Genomic DNA, 21,605 nt, shown 5'->3' with positions numbered 1-21,605 from the left:
TATATATATATATATATATATATATATATATGTATATATATACACTTAAAAAATGATACAAATTTTAAAAAAAAAGGACAAAAGCAACAACAACAAAAACTAACTGTTTTACTTGTAATGTGTTGTGAGGCAGAGCAACTATTACATTCTGGTGAAAAATTATGAGGCCAAACATTTTGTCCTTTGGATGATGAACATGAATCTTTCGCAAAAAGACCAGGACAGTGCAATGAGACAGTAAATAATGAATTCCTGAATGTCCTGACTTCCTGTGGACTTTAAACACCGCCTGATTCCCAGAAGCCCTGGAGTCTTGTTGTCCTGGTTTATTTGCACGGTTCCTAATGAGGATGTATTAGTGGGCTTATTTTGGCAGCAGCTTTGAGAAATGACTTTATTTGCTGGACAGCTGCCAGTCCTCTTCTCAAACATTAGCGCTCACTTTCTGTCTCTGCCTCAGTCACATCTCAGGGATGCTAAAATCGCTGCACACTAATACTGACATTAGAAAACCAGCATGCTAGCTCTGTAATGCCTCATCACTGTCAGTAGCTGATATAAAAGCAACACCTTTAAAGGCTCTGTTCCATCGTGTCCTAATCGGGTGTGACAATAAAGAAAAAAAGTGATTCCACATTAATCTGTTCATTACAGGAATTTTGGTGACTAGTTTTAATTTTCTGGAAACATATGGGATTAGGGTGTAGAAAGCATTGTTAGGGTGTTGAAGTGGTCCCTAGATGACTGCTTACCTCAAATCGATGATATTGTGTTCTCTAGATATGGCTCGGGTCCCACCTTCAATGTAAATGGTATATTTTGCACCCATTTTAGTTTCCACCAGGTGAAAATCTGTTTGATCACTTAGTAAAGTAGTGATTTGACATAAATGATGCGTTAACACTAAAGGTTAGAGGTTTGTTCAAACCTATACTCTGGGTATTATAATGATGCTTAACTTAGAAAACACCACTAAATATTAAGTCGCTTGATTATATTTTTAGCAATAGCCAAAAAAACACTGTATGGGTCAAAATTATCGATTTTTTTTTTATGCCAAAAATCATTAGAATATTAAGTAAAGATCATGTTCCATGAAGATATTTTGTAAATTTCTTACCGTAAATATATCAAAACTTACATTTTGATTAGTAATATGCATTGCTAAGAACTTCATTTGAACAACTTTAAAGGCGATTTTCTCAATATTTTGATTTTTTTGCACCCTCAGATTCCAGATTTTCAAATATTGTCCTATCATAACAAACCATACATCAATGGAAAGCTTATTTATTCAGCTTTCGGATGATGCATAAATCTCAATTTAAAAAAATTGACCCTTATGACCCTTATGTCAAGCGATTAGTCAACAGAAGAGACAGACGGCTGCACGTGAGTGCCCTGCGTAATACTTGTTTATAGATCTGCTGTTGGAATTATTACTTGCTGCTAGGAAGGAATATTTCGTTTTCTGCCTATTTCTACGTTATATTTTTGTTTGCGTTTGTATTTTTGATTGCACTTTCTAGTAACTCTCTCTTTATTTATTCCTTCTCTTTCTAGCTTGTACTTATTTGAACAATGTCTAAGAACTTGGTATTACAACCACTTCCTGTGTCTGTTTGCCTCTTTAAGAAGAATCGCTTTATGTATCCCCCAATTGTAAGTCGCTTTGGATAAAAGCATCTGCTAAATGACTAAATGTAAATGTAAATGTTATGTTTTGTGGTCCATGGTCACATATCTGCAAATTGGCTGTGATCTTGTTGCTTTGCACAGCATTTGATCGATTGATGGTGGATAGCACATGTGTCATATTCAGCATGTTTGAGCATCCCAAGTGTTCCCCAGTACCTCAGATCTCAGATGGATGGATGGTGGCGGAAAAATCCAAACAGGCTCCGGGCTGCACAGTACTCACTGGCTCAAACACACTGCAATATTTTAATGTCATTACTCCTCCACGCTTTCGCTGGGAGGAGAGAAAATGAAAACCAATCACCCTTGAGCACATTACAGACTTCAGTCAGCTCAGCCTCTCTTGTGTCCTCTTTATCTAACCAATAAATCACTCTCGATGCAGCACAATACTGTCATTCACACACAACACTGTCCTCATGTCAAGAGTTTATACGGAGTAATGTAATACCAAACCTCTCTCGAGACAAAACGACAGGCACTGAATTCACAATCATACACAACATCAAAATAAAAGGAATATTCTGGGCTCAACTCAACATGGAATGAAAACCAATCCGATAAACTTAAAACATGTTCCTGGTGTTATTGTGAACGATTCAAGTGTTTGCATGTTTGACTTCAATTCCTGATTGATAAAATCAAGTCCTGACCTACATTTTTCCTCATTGAATATCCTGTTTCACTTATACATTACATTATGGAGGTAAAATAGTTAAAAACGCAGTTTTGTTTTGAAATGATAGTCTCACAGTTTAACTACTATAAATGATGAATCGCTTGGGAAGCTACAGAGCCAACACTTGTAATGTGTCATGATTATACATTCAAAACACTGTGATAGTTGTATACCCCAAATGTTTATCTGCGCACTTGCTTGCTAGGCTTCTATTATAAGTGCATTTATGTCAACGTGTTTCCTTGTTGGTTTATACGCACAGAGGGATTATTGTCTACAGCACAGGAAGATGCTGTACACAGACGTAGTCCTTTAAGACTAGAGTTGCATCCCAAATCATGTACTAATGCACTATTCTATGAGGTTGTTTAGTATAAATAGTGTGAGTAGTGCATTTACACTGAAAATTCCAAAAAGAAAAAGTGCACTTTAAATACATAGTATTTAATAAAGTGTGGAATGTTGGACACTTCATGCACTCAACTGTCGCAGCTTTAATTACGTAGCGAAGGGGGAGGGGCTATCTGACTCCGATTATGAATGACAAAATAACCTTATATAATTCATGCACTACATGGTTGAGTACATAGTGCATAAGTACATAGTGTATGAGTACATAGTGCGTCATTTGGGACGCAGCTTAGGAAGACTTGAAGAGGTGAAGGAGACAACAGAGTTCAGTAGCATCACCCTCTCACCCAGTTTCTGCTCTTCTGCCAACTGGGATGCCGGAAATTATGCAAATGAGTGGATGTGCAAATGTGAGGTATTTAATATACAGTATGCATAATTGTTGAGGGCAGAGGAGGAGAGAGGATAATTGAGGTGCGGTTTGTGAATAGCTGAGAACTTCTCTGTTCGGCATTTGATGAACAAAAATATTTTCAAGGCTGATTTTCATATGCCGCAAATACAGAGAGATATACACGCATTAGAGGGACACTGAGAGCCGCGCACAGAGCAAAAGCAGGCTATTAATTCATTACGGCTGACCTGCCCGCTTCCATTTGCGCTCCGCTATGTCAGACAAGGCCTGGTGGTAAAGGTTAAGCCACTCGAAATGTGATGTTTCCTGTAAGAGTGTGTTTGAGAAGGATGGGCGAGATGAGCTAGATAAAGTGTCAGGTTAATAGTGGATCAAGTGTGGCATGTTATGACTGCTGCAGGTCATGCATACTATGATCAGCTCAAAACTCCATTCCAGGTATTAACTGTTATCAGGCTGCGCTGATCCCAGAACCCTCAGCTGGGTTTTGCGAAGACACTGGTGGCGGTCTGTACTAGATGTTGCAGGGTTACTCCAAACAAAAGCATCTGTGAGTTACGAGCTGCTGTGCACTTCCAGCTCTGATGAACACTGTCACACAGTGGGAAAAAGCGAGGGAAAAAGTAAAAATCAAGGTTACCAGTGAGCCACTTACAGTGAAAGAAAAAAGGGCCAATTTCTGAAGGATCTGAAAGCAGAAATGTGAAGTTCATAATTATATAAAAGCACTTACATTAATTCTTTCAGCTATATTATTACCAACGTTTTAGGGTTTTAGGCACTGCAATGGCAACAAAGTTATACAATTGTATATAAGAAAAATGTTAGTAAGTGATTTTTAAATTAAAAGCATGTTAACATATACATATTATTAATGTCTTGTCACAATACTACTGAAACAATGAGTATTGTGTTGTTTATGGATTTGCCCCATTCACTTCCATTGTAATCCAGATTTTGGCTATTTTTAAAGAAAAGGAGGAAAATAAATGTTTGAGCTAATCAACCTTTTCATGTTGATTGGGCCTAACTTGTACTGAACCCAGAATATTCCTTTAAGGCAACCTTGTGCCACCCCCAAATTCTGTGTAAAGATAAAATGCCCCAAAAAAAAACAAAAGGTTGCAATAAAAAAGATAAATAAAAATAAAAAAGTGACAATAAAACAATGACAGATCTTTTCTTCCATATTGTGATGTATAGCTGAGTGAAATTATCTGGAAAAACAAAAACAAAAAGCAATTATGGCGGGGGACTTGTTTTATATATTGACTGTTGATTGGATGAAGGCAGACCTGAATGCGAGCTTGAAGTCGATTGTAAGAAAGAGGCAAGTTTTAAGTGAACTAAATGACTGTAGAAACCCAGCTTACATAACCAGAGAGAAGTCTGCCGATATAACCGGAAGACTGAATAATCAGAATCAGAATGAGCTTTATTCACCAAGTGTGTGCAAGCACACAAGGAATTTGCTGTGTTTTTTTAGGAGCTCTTGGTACAAACATACACACTTATATGACATTGAGAACAGAAAGAACATTTAAATAAGACTAAAGAAAAAAATAATAATAATAGTGAGGTATATATCTGGAACAGAACATTTAATGTACAGATTTGTGCATTATGTACTGTATATACTGCTGTACGTTTATATACGTTTTGACTAAGAATTATGAGATCAAAAGTTTTTTTTTAATTAAATATACATATAGATGATTCGTTCACAATAACATCAAAATAAATTAATATGCCGACTTTAAAGAGAGATTAAAAAGTTATTATAATATGCCGTATAAAGACGGCTCAAGTTGTTTTCGATTAAAATAAAAGTGTCAGCTAAACGAGTTTGTAATATTATTAAATGTCGGCATGAACTCACAATGCAATGGCGAGAGTTTTCTTTACCTTTCCAGTGTCCTCTGAAATCTCGTTTGGCACTGGATCCGTTCAGATCTAAAGTGACGCATCACATGTTTACACTGTCAGATGAGAGAAACAGAGAGAAACAGAGAAAGAGAATAAGAGGTCAGTGAAAATAATGAAGAGGAACAACTCCAAAAAGCAAACGCTTTATCTCCTTTCTGCTCTTTCTCTTTTCCCATTTTCTCTATCGCTCCCGATCTTAATGAGTACCACGCTTGTCCATCCTACAGCGGCACACAGGCCATACGTCACAACTCCACGAGGACGGGAGGGAGACGGGACACGGAAAACACAACTCAGCAACAATGACTAGACGAGTCCACAAACACACACTTACACTCGGCTCTATGTGGCTCTTTCTCAAGGGCACCGTTAGAAGAAACTCATTGCGTTTCTATCCTTCTTCTGACCTGATGCTGTGCAGCATAACTGGTGCTTTTGTGCAGCCGTCTGTTCTCTGGGAAGAAAGAAACACGGCATGAAAACACCCTCAGGAAAGGAAAATCACAAATGAGTTCTCTTTACCATCTCAGTTTATTCTCCAAGACAGAGATTTGTACTTAAGCGTCCTGTTTCTCAGATAATACCCTCATAATCTCATGCATGTCTTCGCTGTTTAAGAAATCGAGACATTTAATCTAGAAAAAACTGTTTCTTCCTATCTTTAAACGTCTGACTCATGCGCTGTGATGTTGGTGCGTGTGTGTATATATGCCGTCTAGACAGTAACGTTCTGCAGTGCATCTCAAACACACAGATTTGTATTTCGATGTGCTTGGAGTTGGCTCGCAACACCACACATCTGACCTTATCAAACACAGAAGCAGAAGCCGAATATTCATCATCGGTGTCTGACAGCGGGATATACAGCAGTAGCCACAACATACGTTATAGTCAGAGCAACAGTTAAAGCGCCAACACGTTTATAGTCAAGTCAGATTTATTTGTATTGCACTTTCACAATACACATCATTTCAAAGCAGCTTTACAGAAAGTCATACTGTTATGTCTATAATGCCTTAGTGATTTACCATAGAGCAAGTGCTGGGCGATATAATGATATATAATGATAATACAAGTGATCCTCCAGTTTTAGATCAAGCTATATTGTATTTATAGTGTTGTCTAGCACATATACCAGTACCGCAGTAACTCGGGCACATAAATATTGAAATGCTGTTCGGTTTTGTTCTATTAAGAGATTTACACATTTGTCAGTTTTGCTCTATCAAGACAACATGGGCCGCTTTTGTGTGTTTGCGAAGAGTAGATTTAAGGCCTAACAAACAGCTCAAACACTGGTTATACAGTAATAGGAGTGTTAATAATTAACACTGACGATGCGCTTATAGAGGTAGCTAATGAGCTGGTAAAGTTATAGGTGGTGGGTAAATATATATATTAATGGAGTAGAACAAGAAAAACAGGGCTATTTTAGCAGATTGTGTTTCCCATTTCAGATTGTACTCTTTATCACAGGTCGTGGGCAGTCGGAGAGACAATTAGACCCTGTGGACACAAACACACACGCGCTCCGGTCTGTGGACCTCATTGCCATGCATTACGTGGAGCCAGGCTGCAGCAGAAGCGAATCCCACTACTAACCAGCATGCTGTCAGGCTGTAATAGCTCAAACTAGAGCATTACCCCTCGAGACAAACAGACACACAACCGCTGACGTGATGTGCTTTTACATGCATTGCAGTGGTGAGATTATGACAATAGGCCAGATCTACATGATCAAATGAATTACTCACCTTCTTCACACTGAAATGCATCTTATCTAGGCTCTTATCCAGAAAGAAAATGGCAGGTAAATGGCGTCTAACCTCATCAAATGACCTATCAAAAGCCTGTAACCACACAGAAAGGGTGGAAAATGGGTATGAAAAACAATACTGGCTCAAAAAACATTTTAAGTGTACCTCAGGGGGAAAATTAAATAGAGTGCAACATTCGGGTCCGGAAGTAAAAACATTTTCTCCATAGGGAAATTGATTTTATAGACAGACCTGCTGTGAGTTCTAAGATTGTTAATCGATGGAATATGTTTTTCTGGAAGACATATGCATTATTTTCACTTATTTTTAAAATAATCATGTTTAACAGAGGAATTTGCGGTGAAAAACTACATTACCCATAATGCAGTACAGAACATTACACCAATTAGAGTCGCAATGAGCAAACAACACCAAAAGAGCTCCCATGAAGCACTGTTAAAATTATTTTAAATTGTAATATTTCACAATATTACTGCTTTTACTATATTAGCAGAAGATACACTTTTTTACAAAAACATCTGACTTATTTCATATGTATATATATATATATATATATATATATATTATACCTTTATATTGTTTTAATATTTTATATATGTATATATTTATTTATATTTTTTAAAACAACTTTTAATTTTCCATTAAGCACTGCAAATGACATCATCAAGCCAACAGTAGATATAATTAACAATTTTAACTGAATATTTTTATATTTCTCCATTTTAAATTTTAAATTTGATCGTCATACACAATGCATCATGGGATTGTGGTTTTCTGCCCTCATTAAAGCCGTTAAGTTCACAGTCTAGTGCCTTTGTCTTTTTGTCCAATTTTCAAACCCTTTTTTGCTTCCAATCAAAGTTTGTAATGTCGTGATCCACCTTGTAGCTGGTTGGTTTGGTTCATACTGTATAACTCTTTAAGAAAGACTATTTTAAAAATCCCTATGGGAAAAATGAATGGAAAATATAATTCTGGAACCAACACCGCTGAAAAAAAGTGAACGAGCACTAATGTATAAGGACTGACTAAAAGCTAAAAGGATTTTGTCTAATGAAACAAGCAGTAACAAAAAGCATATGTGCATGTGTGCTAATATTGCATCAGATGTCCTGAGCCGATATATCCAGACCGCCAGATGTTTCCGTGTGTCTGTAATGGGTTGTTTCAGGGGCAGTGCCAGCGTCCGCAGAGCCCCGCTGAGCACCATCTCCATCTGCCAACACTCACAGCTGAGGCCCCACGCCACAACCCAGCGCTGAATTAACCTGTCCAAGAGACGGTAACACACACATGCACACAACGTATGTAGCAAAACTCAATCTACACATACATATGAACGCCACAGCCTGAGCATTTGCATACTTACTCAGCAGGACTGATGCTCTCGGGTCAAACTTGATGGCTTCAGGTGTCAGAATGAAACGTTTGAGAGCCGCTCACTCCAGTAAACTTCTTCCAGGATGATTCAGAGACGTTAAGTGTGTTTGTCAGCATGCTGTCATACACTAAAAGTCCAGAGTGACAGCGGCAGATGGAAGACGTCACAAACACTACCGCTGCCTGTCAAATGCAATCAGGCATCTGTATCAGGGCACAAACACTCACTGCTGACTATAAACACTCGCATACTCACTTAATATTACCAAATGTTTCCAATAAGCTCGTGCGTAGTCTGTTGTTAGTCTGTTTTCGTAGGTTTGAGTTCAAAGAGCCCCTCCTCAGTTTGTCATTAACCTTTCAGCCTGACCTACACACCTGCTGTGAGTTCACTCGGATATAACCATATCCATCTGTGTCAGATATCTGTAACAGGGTGGAAATGTCGCTCACACACCTAGAGGAAAGAAAAACCCCAAAAGATCACATTAATATCTCAACTGATTTTCCTGGACAGCAACTAGATTACACATTTGGCAGATGTTTCAGAAAATCTCATATTGTAAAAAAAAAAAAAAAAAAATGTTTTGATTTTTTTTTGCACCCTCAGATTCCAGATATTCAAATAGTTGTATCTCGGGCACCCTCAGATTCCAGATTTTCAAATAGTTGTATCTCGACCAAATATTGTCCTATCCTAACAAACCATACCTCAATTTAATGCTTATTTATTCAGCTTTCAGATGATGTATAAATCTCAATTTAAAAAAAATTGACCCTTATGTCTGGTTTTGTGATCCAGGGTATATATATATATACACACACACACAACTGTTTTCAATATTGATAATACTCAGAAATGTTTCTTGAGCAACAAATCAGCATATTAGAATGATTTCTGAAGGATCATGTGACACTGAAGACTGGAGTAATGATGCTGAAAATCAGTTTTGCATCATAGGAATAAATTACATTTTAAAATATATTCAAATAGAAAGAATGGTTATTTTAATAGTGAGTGTTTGTGCCCTGATACAGATGCCTGATTGCATTTGACAGGCAGCGGTAGTGTTTGTGAACGAAAGGCTGACAAAACTTATTCATAACGCCAAACTCCACCATTCTGTCATTCAACATAAGGCTCCGGCCGGCTCAAATTTGGACCAGAGATCAGAGAACTCCATTAGTAAGCAGTGGTGGGATATGAATGCAGTATCGGGCGGAATAATTCTGACTGGAAATGAGGGCAGTTTGTCATTATAAAAGAAACAGCCGGCCTCAGAAGAACCGAATATAGGGACACTCAATGACTCGAATGCATTCCATTACACCTGATTAGTCAAGCAGATCCGAGCTATTATGACTCCAAAAGCAGAATATCACACATATGCCGAACGAAACGAGCCCTAAAACACAGCCTGAAGAAGGGAGAGCTCAAAAGTAGATAAAAGCCAGAAGAAAGGATGCTTACTAAAACACGTGAGATCCCTTCTAAAACATGCTGGTTTCTACACTGAAAAAATGTATTATTAATTAGTTTTTTTATTTATAATTTTACGCTATATGGGCAGCAAAGGCTATATTCATGACAAACTCAATAATAAAAAGATTTAAATAACAAAGCTTCAATGTATTGTATACAATAATTTAGGGCTGTCATGATTATTCAATTAAATTCGAGTACTTGATTATTAAAAAATCCTCGATTGCATTTTGCCCATGTCGATGGCGCATTCCACAGACAAGAATGCATGAAAAGCATTATTAGACCGTCTTCTGCACAAAATATTAAAACCAGTGCTATTGTGAATTCCCATGGCTGCAATTCAAATAAATAAATATATGCACTGCGGGTTTAATACGCGGTTTATTTATACGTGTAGGTTACGTGCATCTCAGAACGGCTCCGTTCACAGTAAATGCTGCTCCACACAAACAATTATCATTTACATGCATGGACCGTCTCAAACTCCATCTTTGCTACAATTTTCAATCAGAAATTTGCTAGTCATTTTCACAAATAATTGTGAATGGTAAGTAACACATTGAATAAAACATGAAATTTTGAAGTAGATAGACTGAAATAATATTTTCTTGTAAGACCTACTCTAATAATGTTTTATTTGCAACTATAAAAAAAAATTATAATAATTTTTTACAGTGTAGATGCAAAAGATACCTGATATGAATCGTGTTTTGGACGAATTGGAAGCAGCATCGTAAGTGTCCTTACGTGTCCAATAAGTGTCCAATAAGATGATCCCAGAATGCACTGCAACGAGCTCTATAAAATATGGAGGAGAAATTAAGAGAAATGTCAATTAAAATATATGTCATTCAATACTAAATTTAAAAATTATAAATGCATTTGTGTGTGCTGTGTATTTTTATAAGTATAAATTAAATTAGAATAAACAGATTTATTCCACAAACCACTTTACAGCAGCACATAATATAAGTATATAAAATACATATATATACACATTTAAATGTAATATATATATATCTTTTTTTTATATATATATATATATATATATATAAATGACATCATTTGCACCAACCAAGCACAGCATCTTTTTTGTGCTTAATAAGCTAACAAAGGACTCTACTGGAGTTGATTGAGAGTCAGTTGGCTTGTGTGCGTCAAGAGAGAGTTATTTATATGATGCACACAGTTACTGCCTACAGTATGCACAGCATCCCTAATCTGCCGTTTTAATTAGGATGCACTAGAAGTAGGGGTGTGCGATATCATGATTTTTGATCATGGACTATTAAAATGTCTCCACGATCTGCTTTTGAAGAAATATCGTAGTATCGTGCTACAGCGCACATTCTATCAGTTGCAGTTCTGGTGCCTCTGTCTCAATATACTGTACAACGTGACATACATTTGCATCAAATGTTAACTCAGCAGTAGAGTTATTTTTTGCTCTAATGTTGTCAAAAACGCACAAGGTTTACATATAAACGCAGTTGGTTATGTCTAAAGTGAAAGTAAACACGGATGCGTGCCTGTATATTACATGCATGTAGGTCTTAAAGCGACAGTACTAAACATGATGCCGCTTGTCGGATGCGTGCCTGTATATTACATGCATGTAGGTCTTAAAGCGACAGTACTAAACATGATGCCGCTTGTCATTAAAGGGATAGTTTACCCAAAAATTACAATTCTGTCATTATTTACTCACTCACATGTTGTACCAAATCTGTATTAATATATTCCTTGTGCTGAACACAAAAGAAGATATTTTTAAGAATGTGGGTAACCAAACAGTTGCTGGTCTCCATTGCCTTTGATAGGGAAAAAAAATACTATGGAAGTCACTGGGGACCAGCAACTGTTTGGTTACCCACATTCTTAAAAATATCTTCTTTTGTGTTCAGCACAAGGAATATATTAATACAGATTTGGTACAACATGTGAGTGAGTAAATAATGACAGAATTATAATTTTTGGGTGAACTATCCCTTTAATGTTAATAAAACGACAAAACACAGAGAAAAATCACTCACTGCTCTTGACTGAAAAACTTTAATACAGTTGCTTTGATAAGAATCAGTGTAGGATAATTTATACAGTGAAGTCTATATAGTGTTTTATTTTTATATTTCTTCATTCAATTTCTTAAATGCTACTGCTAAATACACCTACCGTACCTGAAAAATAAAGTACCTTTTATTTTCCTGAAAAAAATCGTGATATATTTTTGCCATATCACCCACCCCAACTAGAAGGCAGCTGATTATATAGGCAGCTAGGCTTTGGAACTGAGCCATTGTGTACACATAACTGTGCTTGTCTGAATGCACTGGAGTGCAGATCGCCTGTAGCGGCCAGAGATGTGTCGTGTTGCGGTTATTGACTCCTCCCTGCAGACACAGCGGGCTCCATCTGCATTGTTGCCATTTGCCTCTTCTAAAAACACAGATTGCTGGACATGAGCGTTTTTATAGGGATTAGTTTGGCTTAGTGCCGTGGCTAACGCCATGATTAGGGCTTTCTGGCACTGGAGATAAGTGAATTCTCTCTGGTTATTCAGGGGAAAAGCAGCAAATAAGGCAGCGTTTTAATGGAGAAAAACAGAGTGAACTGTCGCTCCATAAGACTGATAACCTCTTCCCTCTAATCACCATTACCGGACTCGTATCTATTCACATTCACAGAGAGAGAGAGACGGACAGGCATTAGGTTAATTTTGCCCCCAGGCGCTCATATGGGAACTGTTCCTTTGCTCTAATCCTGATTTTTAATACAAAGAGGAAAGGCACAACTGAGCCACAAGCGGGAGATTAAACTGACAGTCCCAATTTGTCGTTTTTCCTTATATCTTCAGTCTAAAGGATCAAACAGCTGTAAGGTTACAGAACCAGCTCTGAATTCATACAACCTGTTGTGCGCAGTCATCCATGATTCACAAATGTCAGCAGGTAGCCTGCTATTTTTAGGACCATTAAGTTTTTTTGCCCTCTGACATTATTTTCATGACAACTGAAAAGTTCTCAAGGTTTCTGCTGGTTTTATGAAAGTAAATTTAAGACTTACCTAAAAATTTATTTTACTGTACCTTCAGATTACACTGATGTTGCACCACAGTATTTTTATCGTTTTTCAATGTGCAAGTCTAAAGATTCTTAAAGGGGTCATGAACTGCTTTTTTTTTTGTATTTGAATTTTGATTTCTCAGTTCATGACCCCTTTAAATTAAGATACATTCATTTACTTGAGAAGCAAAATGGCATCAAATAGGACGTCTTGTTTTCTAAGAAACTGATCGAAATTAAGCGAGTTTATGATTAAAACTAGTTTTCATACCGCATTGATAGATCAGTTCTTGTTTTAAGCATAGTCACTTAATTTTGTTAAATTTCTCAGAAAACAAGACTTAATTTCTTTCTTTTGCATCTCAAGTAAATGAATATTGATTTAATGTTTCAATATTTGCACTGGAAAAGAAGGAAGTTTTTTTGCAGTGCGTGTAACATTTAATGCCATGACTATGAATTTAAGACTTTCTAATCTGATTATACACCTTAATTTGTGGATGGGCAAATTAAGACTCTTAAAACCTGCATAAACTCTGTTTACAACTAATTCTCATTATTTAATTGAAAAAATAACAAAAACTTTTTTATAAAGAATATAAGTTATAAAGAAAATATATATCATAATAATAGCATTTGTTGTACTACCTTTAATGTATGCATTACATGTATGATTTAAATAAAAAAGTTTTACATTATAGAGGAGTTTTTAACTAGAGTAAAATACTGTATTACGGTAATGATATAAAAATCTTAATGGTCCAAAATTTTCTTCTTGGTGCAAAATATAGCCCCCACCCCACCCCCCTGCCCCGCCCCTATTTCCTAATTCTTTTACGTTTTGGCTGAAATGGAACCTGGTTTTTACATGAGATTCACCATTAAGTTCACCTACACATTCATTCTGTTCTGGTGCTGAAAAGAACCCAAGAATCAAATGTGTCTAGCTGAAAAACATGTAATGAAAAATTTAATCTCTAAAGAAGCATACAAGTCAACTCAAGAACCTTATAGAGCCACAAATGCTTCTTGACATAAAGCAGAAGTGAAGTATGGAGACAGTGTAATTGAATGCTGGAGATGGATCAGACGTGCTGTTGACTTTAAAGCAGAAGTTGAAAGTCACGAACGCTTTCAAGTTCGAGCAGAGCTTAAAATTCCCCTTTCACTTATTTCATCCGTTTCATTATTCACATTAGTTGAAATCATACCCTTCACATTTTAATTGGCGTGATGTTGGAATTGGCACTCTAACAAGATATTTCGATGTTTTACGAGTGTGTGATGATGGAAAATGTCCAAAAACACTCGGTTCAATGTTCATTCACATGAAGCCAACGACACTGAATCCAATTAAACTACTTAGTTAAAGTACTCCGCTGTTTCCATGGAGACTAACCAGGTTAACTCAGATTTCCTTGAAATAGGATTAAAATATCCGGTTCGCTTCAAACTGTGATGTCGCGGTAAAGTTTTGACGGACTCTGTGTGAAAAACATAGCTGGAACATATTAAAACACACACTTAACGTTACTGTAATAATTTCTGCTGTACGGAGCTGGAACGGGAAAATATGCAGCTTTTTCAGAGAATATCCGTGAATATTAACTTAAGTGTTCTGAGTTCCCCTCAGGTGAACGTTGCTGCCTTCAAATGCGCTGAATCACCTCAGCACTTTCTGTTAACAAGTTCGACTGGCAGATGTCCTCATGGTGTTCATTCTGGTGGATTTTCTGTCATTTCTAATTTTACAAATCAAAAATATTACTTTATAAACTTATTGTGAGGTAAACTCTAGGCTGCTGTTCATCTCACGCGCTTCCCGCCGATATTCTCCTTGCAGCTGTTATTTGAGCGTGAAAACATAGTTTCACTTTTGATAGTTTTTTTTTTTAATAATGAAAGAAAACAATTACTGGTATTAAACAATAATTAAAAAATATATATTTTGCACTTAACATTAAAATCAAATACTGAAATAGTAATCAAACTGATTAATACTCTTCTGAATGTAGCGAATTAAAATATTAGCAAATTATTGATTATTAACAATTTACAGGCTACTTGTTTATTGTATTTCAAAACTTTAAAAAGGTACTATGATGGTTTTATTGATATGAACTGTGGTAATCTTATGGAATCATGCAAACATTCAGAACCACATAAATATCAAAATACTTGTATGTTATGGGTTAATATGTTTACAATACAAATATGTTTATGGGTTTTTTTTTTTTACCATGGTACTGCCAATTCTTTTTTTTTTTTGTTAGATAAATTAATGTAAATTACAAAATTGCATTGTTTGTCCTTTTTGGTTTGGAGTATCTTCTCATGTGAACGTTTCAAGAATCATTCATAATTCATAACTTGCAACATACTAAATCTCATCTCTCTACTATGTAGGTGTCAGAAGTAATACATCCTGCCCATAGTGAACTGACCAGCTGTATCTGAGTGTGGACGCCATGGATACAATAAACTTCACCTTCTGGAACGCCTCTGAGGGCAACGAGACCCTGGAGACGGTGGACGAGAGCTCATATAAGACAGTGGAGGTGGTGTTCATTGTACTGGTGGCCGGCTCACTAAGTCTGGTGACTGTTATCGGGAACATCTTGGTCATGCTCTCCATCAAGGTAAACAGGAACCTGCAGACTGTCAACAACTACTTCCTGTTCAGCCTGGCCTGTGCTGACCTCATCATTGGCCTTTGCTCTATGAATTTGTACACAGTCTATATTGTGATTGGATACTGGCCGCTAGGCCCGGTTGTGTGCGACTTGTGGTTGGCGCTGGACTACGTGGTCAGCAACGCCTCCGTCATGAACCTGCTGATCATTAGCTTCGATCGATACTTTTGCGTCACCAAGCCGCTCAGCTACCCAGTGAAGAGGACGACCAAAATGGCAGGCATGATGATTGCGGCGGCATGGGTTTTGTCCTTCATCCTCTGGGCTCCGGCCATCCTGTTCTGGCAGTTTATCGTTGGCGGGCGCACGGTGCCAGAGAAGGAGTGCTACATTCAGTTCTTCTCCAACGCCGCGGTCACTTTCGGCACGGCCATTGCTGCTTTCTACCTGCCCGTCATCATCATGATGGTGCTGTACTGGCAGATATCCCGCGCCAGCAAGAGCCGCGTCAAGAAGGACAACCGCAAGCCGTCGGGCGGCAACCTTGATGTAGCCTCGTCCAATCAGATCCGTGAAAACACGGCCAACAAACCCACCAACAACAACCTAACAGCTGAAGAAACAGATCGAGGACAGACCCTGCTAACAGATGACGCCGCCAACCAACACGATGCCAAACTCCAGAACGGCAAAGCGCCATCCACGGCGAGCGGAGAAGCGGAGGCGGAGGAGGGAGGACAAGTAAACTGCCTTCCTGCGGAGGAGAAAGAAACCTCCAATGACTCCACCTCTGGCAGCTGTGCAGTAACCAATCAAAAGGATGAAGCAGCGCCATCCAAAGCCAACGACAACCAGTCTCCCGCACGACACCACGCCAAAGCTGGAGGCTCCAAACTGACGTGCATCAAGATCATCACCAAATCGCCAAAGGGTGACTGTTACGCACCTTCAAATGCGACGGTGGAGATCGTCCCAGCAACTGAGAGGCAGAACCACGTGGCGAGGAAGATCGTGAAAATGACCAAGCAGCCACCCAAGAAGAAAAAAGCACCGCCCTCTCGGGAAAAGAAGGTGACGCGCACCATCATGGCCATCCTGGTGGCGTTCGTGGCTACTTGGACGCCCTACAACGTGATGGTCCTCATCAACACCTTCTGCTCCAGCTGCATTCCCAACACCGTGTGGACCATCGGATACTGGCTCTGCTACATCAACAGCACGATCAACCCCGCTTGCTACGCCCTCTGCAACATCACCTTCAAAAAGACCTTCAAACACCTGCTGCTCTGCCAGTACAAGAACATACGCTCGGCCCGATGAGCAGCAACAAAAAGTGTGTGCATGCGTTATATTTTACATGTGTGTTCTGGTGACAAAGGTATATGTGTGGATGTGTTTGTATGTGTGGAAAGATTCAGTAAAACAGCAATTATAAAATGAAGATTGACCCATCAACACCCATCATATACAAAGCTTTAAGAATCCTCCATCCTTGTAGTTTGGTGAATTTGACACTGTCAGCTACAAGTACTTTATTTTAACATTTCACCATGTTTAAAATCACAGATTTCCCCTAAAAATTTTGCAGATGTGTGCACCTGGGCAGATGTGTGATTGCATTTGTTGTTTTTTTATATATATAGATAATCTGTTGTAGATAATCTTTACATACGCATAGAGGTGATGCATGTCACAACAGAAGTGCTTAAATATTTGATTTACAAACAAAAAAGTAAAAAAAAAACAATACGAGCAAATAGATGGTGAGATTGGAGTCTGTACTATTCAATAATACACAAATAAGGGGACAACAGGGCTGACTGAAGATCCAAACCAAACGTGTTTGAGCTTCAGTATAAAATCACACCTGTATATACGTGTATATAATCATGTACTGTATCCGTGTCGTGTGTGTGGTTGCATGCTGGATGACGGTGCGTATGTAAGTTTGTAGCTAAAGTCAACATGAAACCTGTTTACTTCTGTAACCAGAGTGAAATTCATATCTTGATTTTATTTAGATTGCAAAGACAGTTTTAATAATGTGCACCAATGAATCGTGCCAAATAAGACCAGTAACATGCATTAAGGAAGTAAAGAGGCTCATGTTGACTTTAAAGCTTCAATAAATGCAAGCATCTACAATGACAGTACGACAGGTTGCTGGTTGCAGGGTTTGTGTGTATTTGTTGTGTGTGTGTGTGCTCTCCGAGAGCAATAAGAGGGTTGAAGAGGCCCTCCGATGTGCCCGTATGTTAAAGTGGATGGGTTTTGAGTGCTCGGGGTCTCCAGGGATGCAAATCTAAACCTTTTAAAGTGAACGGACGCGCAGGATGAAGAGGCTCTCACAGGCACGCAGCCATTAGCATCCACCTCACCTCTGCTTTGCATTTACACAAAACGGTTCACTCACGCTTGGGCGAAAAAAGGAAAACACCAGCTACGTCGGCACTAATTCAGCAGATACTCCAAAACCGGCTTGTGAATCTGGAAAAAAAAAACAGAAAAAGATTAAAAGGCCAAAACGCTTGCTTTCCGCCTCATTGTAAATGACATGCCTGACACATGCACGTTCATGCAAAAGTGACGCCTGTAGACATGCAGCGATGACCTGATCTGCCCTCTAGGCTCATGATCCGCCTGCAGGCAACGTGTTTGAAAGCACGCGCGCACGTGTGTGTGTGTGTGTGTGTGTGTATGTTTGATCACCTCGTCAGGAGGGTTAATATAACTCACAGGTTCTTGCCTTGTGAATTTAAAAGGGCTAAAGTACATAAGCTTCCTCATCTCATTACAAGACGCCAAGTCGCCATTAGTTTTTTGGTTAATTAAAACAGATTAACAGAATCCCCGCTAAGAGCAGAGGATCATGGGAAATGTCAGTCAATCGATGACAGAGCAGCAGCTCATAACTTTGACAGTGATGCATGCTGGGGGAATAGAGCTCGTGTGCGATAGATGAGCTCAGTCGCAGTGCTTCTGCATCAGAAACTGTAGCGACAATGTTAATACATGTACCGCGGTAATGAAGTTTGATTAAAAATACCACAGTTACTCTTGTAAAATCATAGTAAAGTAACATGAATCTCACTCAGACTGCTCTAGAAGATCTCATTTGGCATTTTTCATTTGGGAATCATGATTGTATCTATGGGATATTGGAAAACTCTGGTTACCATGGTACATTTTTGCAGGAGGTCGCAGAGATTTACACTGCAATGACCATTAATCATCTGATTCACACATTCATTCTCATCCCATCTATTATGTCCATATCTCATAACATATTTAGAGTACGACAATAATCCGTTTCCAAATAATGCACACATTTACTTTTAGCACAATCTCTCCTTCTTGACATTACTTTCATATATACAGATTTATCCATGCATAGACATGACAGAATCATGCATAATGATGTTTAGTTGTTCTTCTGCAGATTATAATATCACTGATTATTGTAGGATGACATACATCGTCTGATTTTGTGTCTTGGCTACTGTAGTTTGTGTCCTGGCACTGACAAGATTGTAAAATACAGAGAAATTATACTTCAAGTAAACAGTTTATTCAACTTAAACTATTCAGCCTAAAAAAAAAAGCATCCGCATTTGATAATTTTATAGTTGTTTGACACTTGAATGCAGTCATTTACAGACTGTTTGTCAGACACGTTCACACTTAGTAAACATTTTGCTTGAGAAGATTTGCTTGCTGACTGATGAGACGATTTTAAATGGTTTTAAAGTCACCATGAAATCAAAACTAACACTATGGAATATTGACAATTGAAATTATGGAATATTGCAGCAGAGTTATTATCATGAACTAAAACCATTAAAAAATAATTTCTGTTACTTGAAACAAATATAAACATTAACTGAAATAAAATGCTTATTATTTCATTTCAGCTAGTTGCCTTAGCAGCATTTCTCATCTCCAGTTAGTTTAACTTGGTGTACTTCAATGACTAAAACTAAATGAACTAATAAACAAAAATTAATACAAACTATAGACATTTAAAATAAAAACTAATAAAAATTACAAAAACACAACAAAATTACAAAAAGTAAAAAAATCTGATTCAAAATATTAACAAAAACTATAATAGTCAATGATACTAAAATAAACCTGTATTGCAGTGTTTATTAGAAATGATTTTTAATTATTTTTTGATTCATGTAATCTTTCATTAAAAAAGTCCCGCCCTACAATTTTTCTTAATCAAAAATCCATTTGACGTTGGATATATGTCAAAGATAATTGTAACGTCCATTTTGTGCTGACTTTAACAAAAATGAAGTAAAATTCACAGGATAGCAATCTGGATGGCTTGTTAGCACAGTAAGATGGACAAAAATATGTAATGCATATATGTGCATAAGTACATATTTCACAGGTCATCATGATAATCAGAATAATATCTAGGGAAACATTTAAGTTGTGATGACCTGTAAAACATGGACTTTGTATTTTGAAAGTCTAAACAAAATGGTAAAAAAAGTACGATTTTGCTTTGAAAATGTAACTGACTTCAGTACAAATTCCCAAAATAATACATGCACCAAGTATATTGAAGTACACTGTAAAAAAAAAATCTGTGACATTTACGGTAAAATATCGGACTGTAGTTTGTGTCCTGGCACTGACAAGATTGTAAAATACAGAGAAATTATACTTCAAGTAAACAGTTTATTCAACTTAAACTATTCAGCCTAAAAAAAAAAGCATCCGCATTTGATAATTTTATAGTTGTTTGACACTTGAATGCAGTCATTTACAGACTGTTTGTCAGACACGTTCACACTTAGTAAACATTTTGCTTGAGAAGATTTGCTTGCTGACTGATGAGACGATTTTAAATGGTTTTAAAGTCACCATGAAATCAAAACTAACACTATGGAATATTGACAATTGAAATTATGGAATATTGCAGCAGAGTTATTATCATGAACTAAAACCATTAAAAAATAATTTCTGTTACTTGAAACAAATATAAACATTAACTGAAATAAAATGCTTATTATTTCATTTCAGCTAGTTGCCTTAGCAGCATTTCTCATCTCCAGTTAGTTTAACTTGGTGTACTTCACACACATTAAAATTTTTGTTAATGTACACTGCAAAAAAAAAAAAAGAAAAGAAAAAAATTAAATACGGTATATTGTGAGATTTACGGTAAAATACCGGCAGCTGTGGTTGCCAGAACTTCACCGTAAAAAATATGGTAGCAACATTTTAGGTTTTACGGACTTAACTTAAATTCACAATAAAATACCGTATTTCATTAACTGATGTAATATTAATAAACCAACATACTGAAGTACTAATATCTGTTTTTAACCATTATAATGCAGTGATAACCACCAAAAGCTGGTGGTTATGAGAAAGTCACATGATCAACCAAAGCTCATCACAAACAGCTTTTCTACGAGCTGCGGAGGGCAATACTGATATATATAAGGTGCACACAGTGTCATTCACACAAACACTAAACCCCATCATGGTGACACACATGATACTGAAATAATGCAATAAACATTAATTTAACAACATTAGATGTAAGATTAAACGCTAATGTACACAACCAATAAGAAAAAACTAAGAAGAAACATATTTCAACAAAAAAACATCAAATATGAAGTGTCATGCAGGGAATTCTGGGAGTGACAATTTACAGTTTGTCACTGTAAATTATACAATGACTTTTTCTTTCACTTCCCAAAACCGTATTTTTTAACAGTATTTTACTGTAAAATGACATTAAATGTAATTACATTTATTTACCAAATATAGTATGGAAACTTACTGTTAACCTGTCTTTTACTGCTCAAATCACAATCATTTTTTACAGTGTACAGTTATTCTAATGCTTTACCCACTGACGAGTAGTGTGTGTATGCTGGAGGTCAGAGGTCGTGAGAGATGCGCGGCGGAGCCGTGTTATTAGTTGCGAGCAGGACAGATAGCGCAGGTGTTGGTGAGTGTTCAGAGCGCCCCGTCCTGCAACCCCAGCCTTAAACGGGGCAGCGCTGGTGTGACACACTCAGTCGTCCTCCAGCGAGGGATAAGCACTGTGACGCCAGATAAGATGATCTTTACAGAAGCACAGCTAGTCACAACCTGTAAAAAGCCACCGCCATCCCAGGGGTCAGTGATGCCACTGGTGCCCTGCTGGGATTAGTTTAGCGCACACA

General features: G+C 37.4%; 1 protein-coding gene across 1 annotated transcript in view; it reads left to right on the top strand.

Annotated features, from left to right (window-relative positions):
- LOC107662193 (muscarinic acetylcholine receptor M2-like) overlaps positions 1-17,015 on the top strand; it is a 72,994-nt gene extending 55,979 nt beyond the window's left edge. The window contains exon 2 of the mRNA XM_016452123.1: positions 15,182-17,015. Within this exon, the coding sequence (XP_016307609.1) occupies positions 15,244-16,728 (1,485 nt within the window). The 5' untranslated portion in view covers positions 15,182-15,243 and the 3' untranslated portion in view covers positions 16,729-17,015. The remainder of the gene's footprint in view (positions 1-15,181) is intronic.
- The last annotated feature ends 4,590 nt before the right edge of the window (positions 17,016-21,605 follow it).

This window comes from Sinocyclocheilus anshuiensis, unplaced genomic scaffold (genome assembly GCF_001515605.1).
Source record: "Sinocyclocheilus anshuiensis isolate Anshui unplaced genomic scaffold, SAMN03320099.WGS_v1.1 scaffold1543, whole genome shotgun sequence".
Taxonomy (NCBI): domain Eukaryota; kingdom Metazoa; phylum Chordata; class Actinopteri; order Cypriniformes; family Cyprinidae; genus Sinocyclocheilus; species Sinocyclocheilus anshuiensis.
Note: the sequence above shows the minus strand (reverse complement) of the source record. Positions and strands in the feature narration are given on the sequence as shown.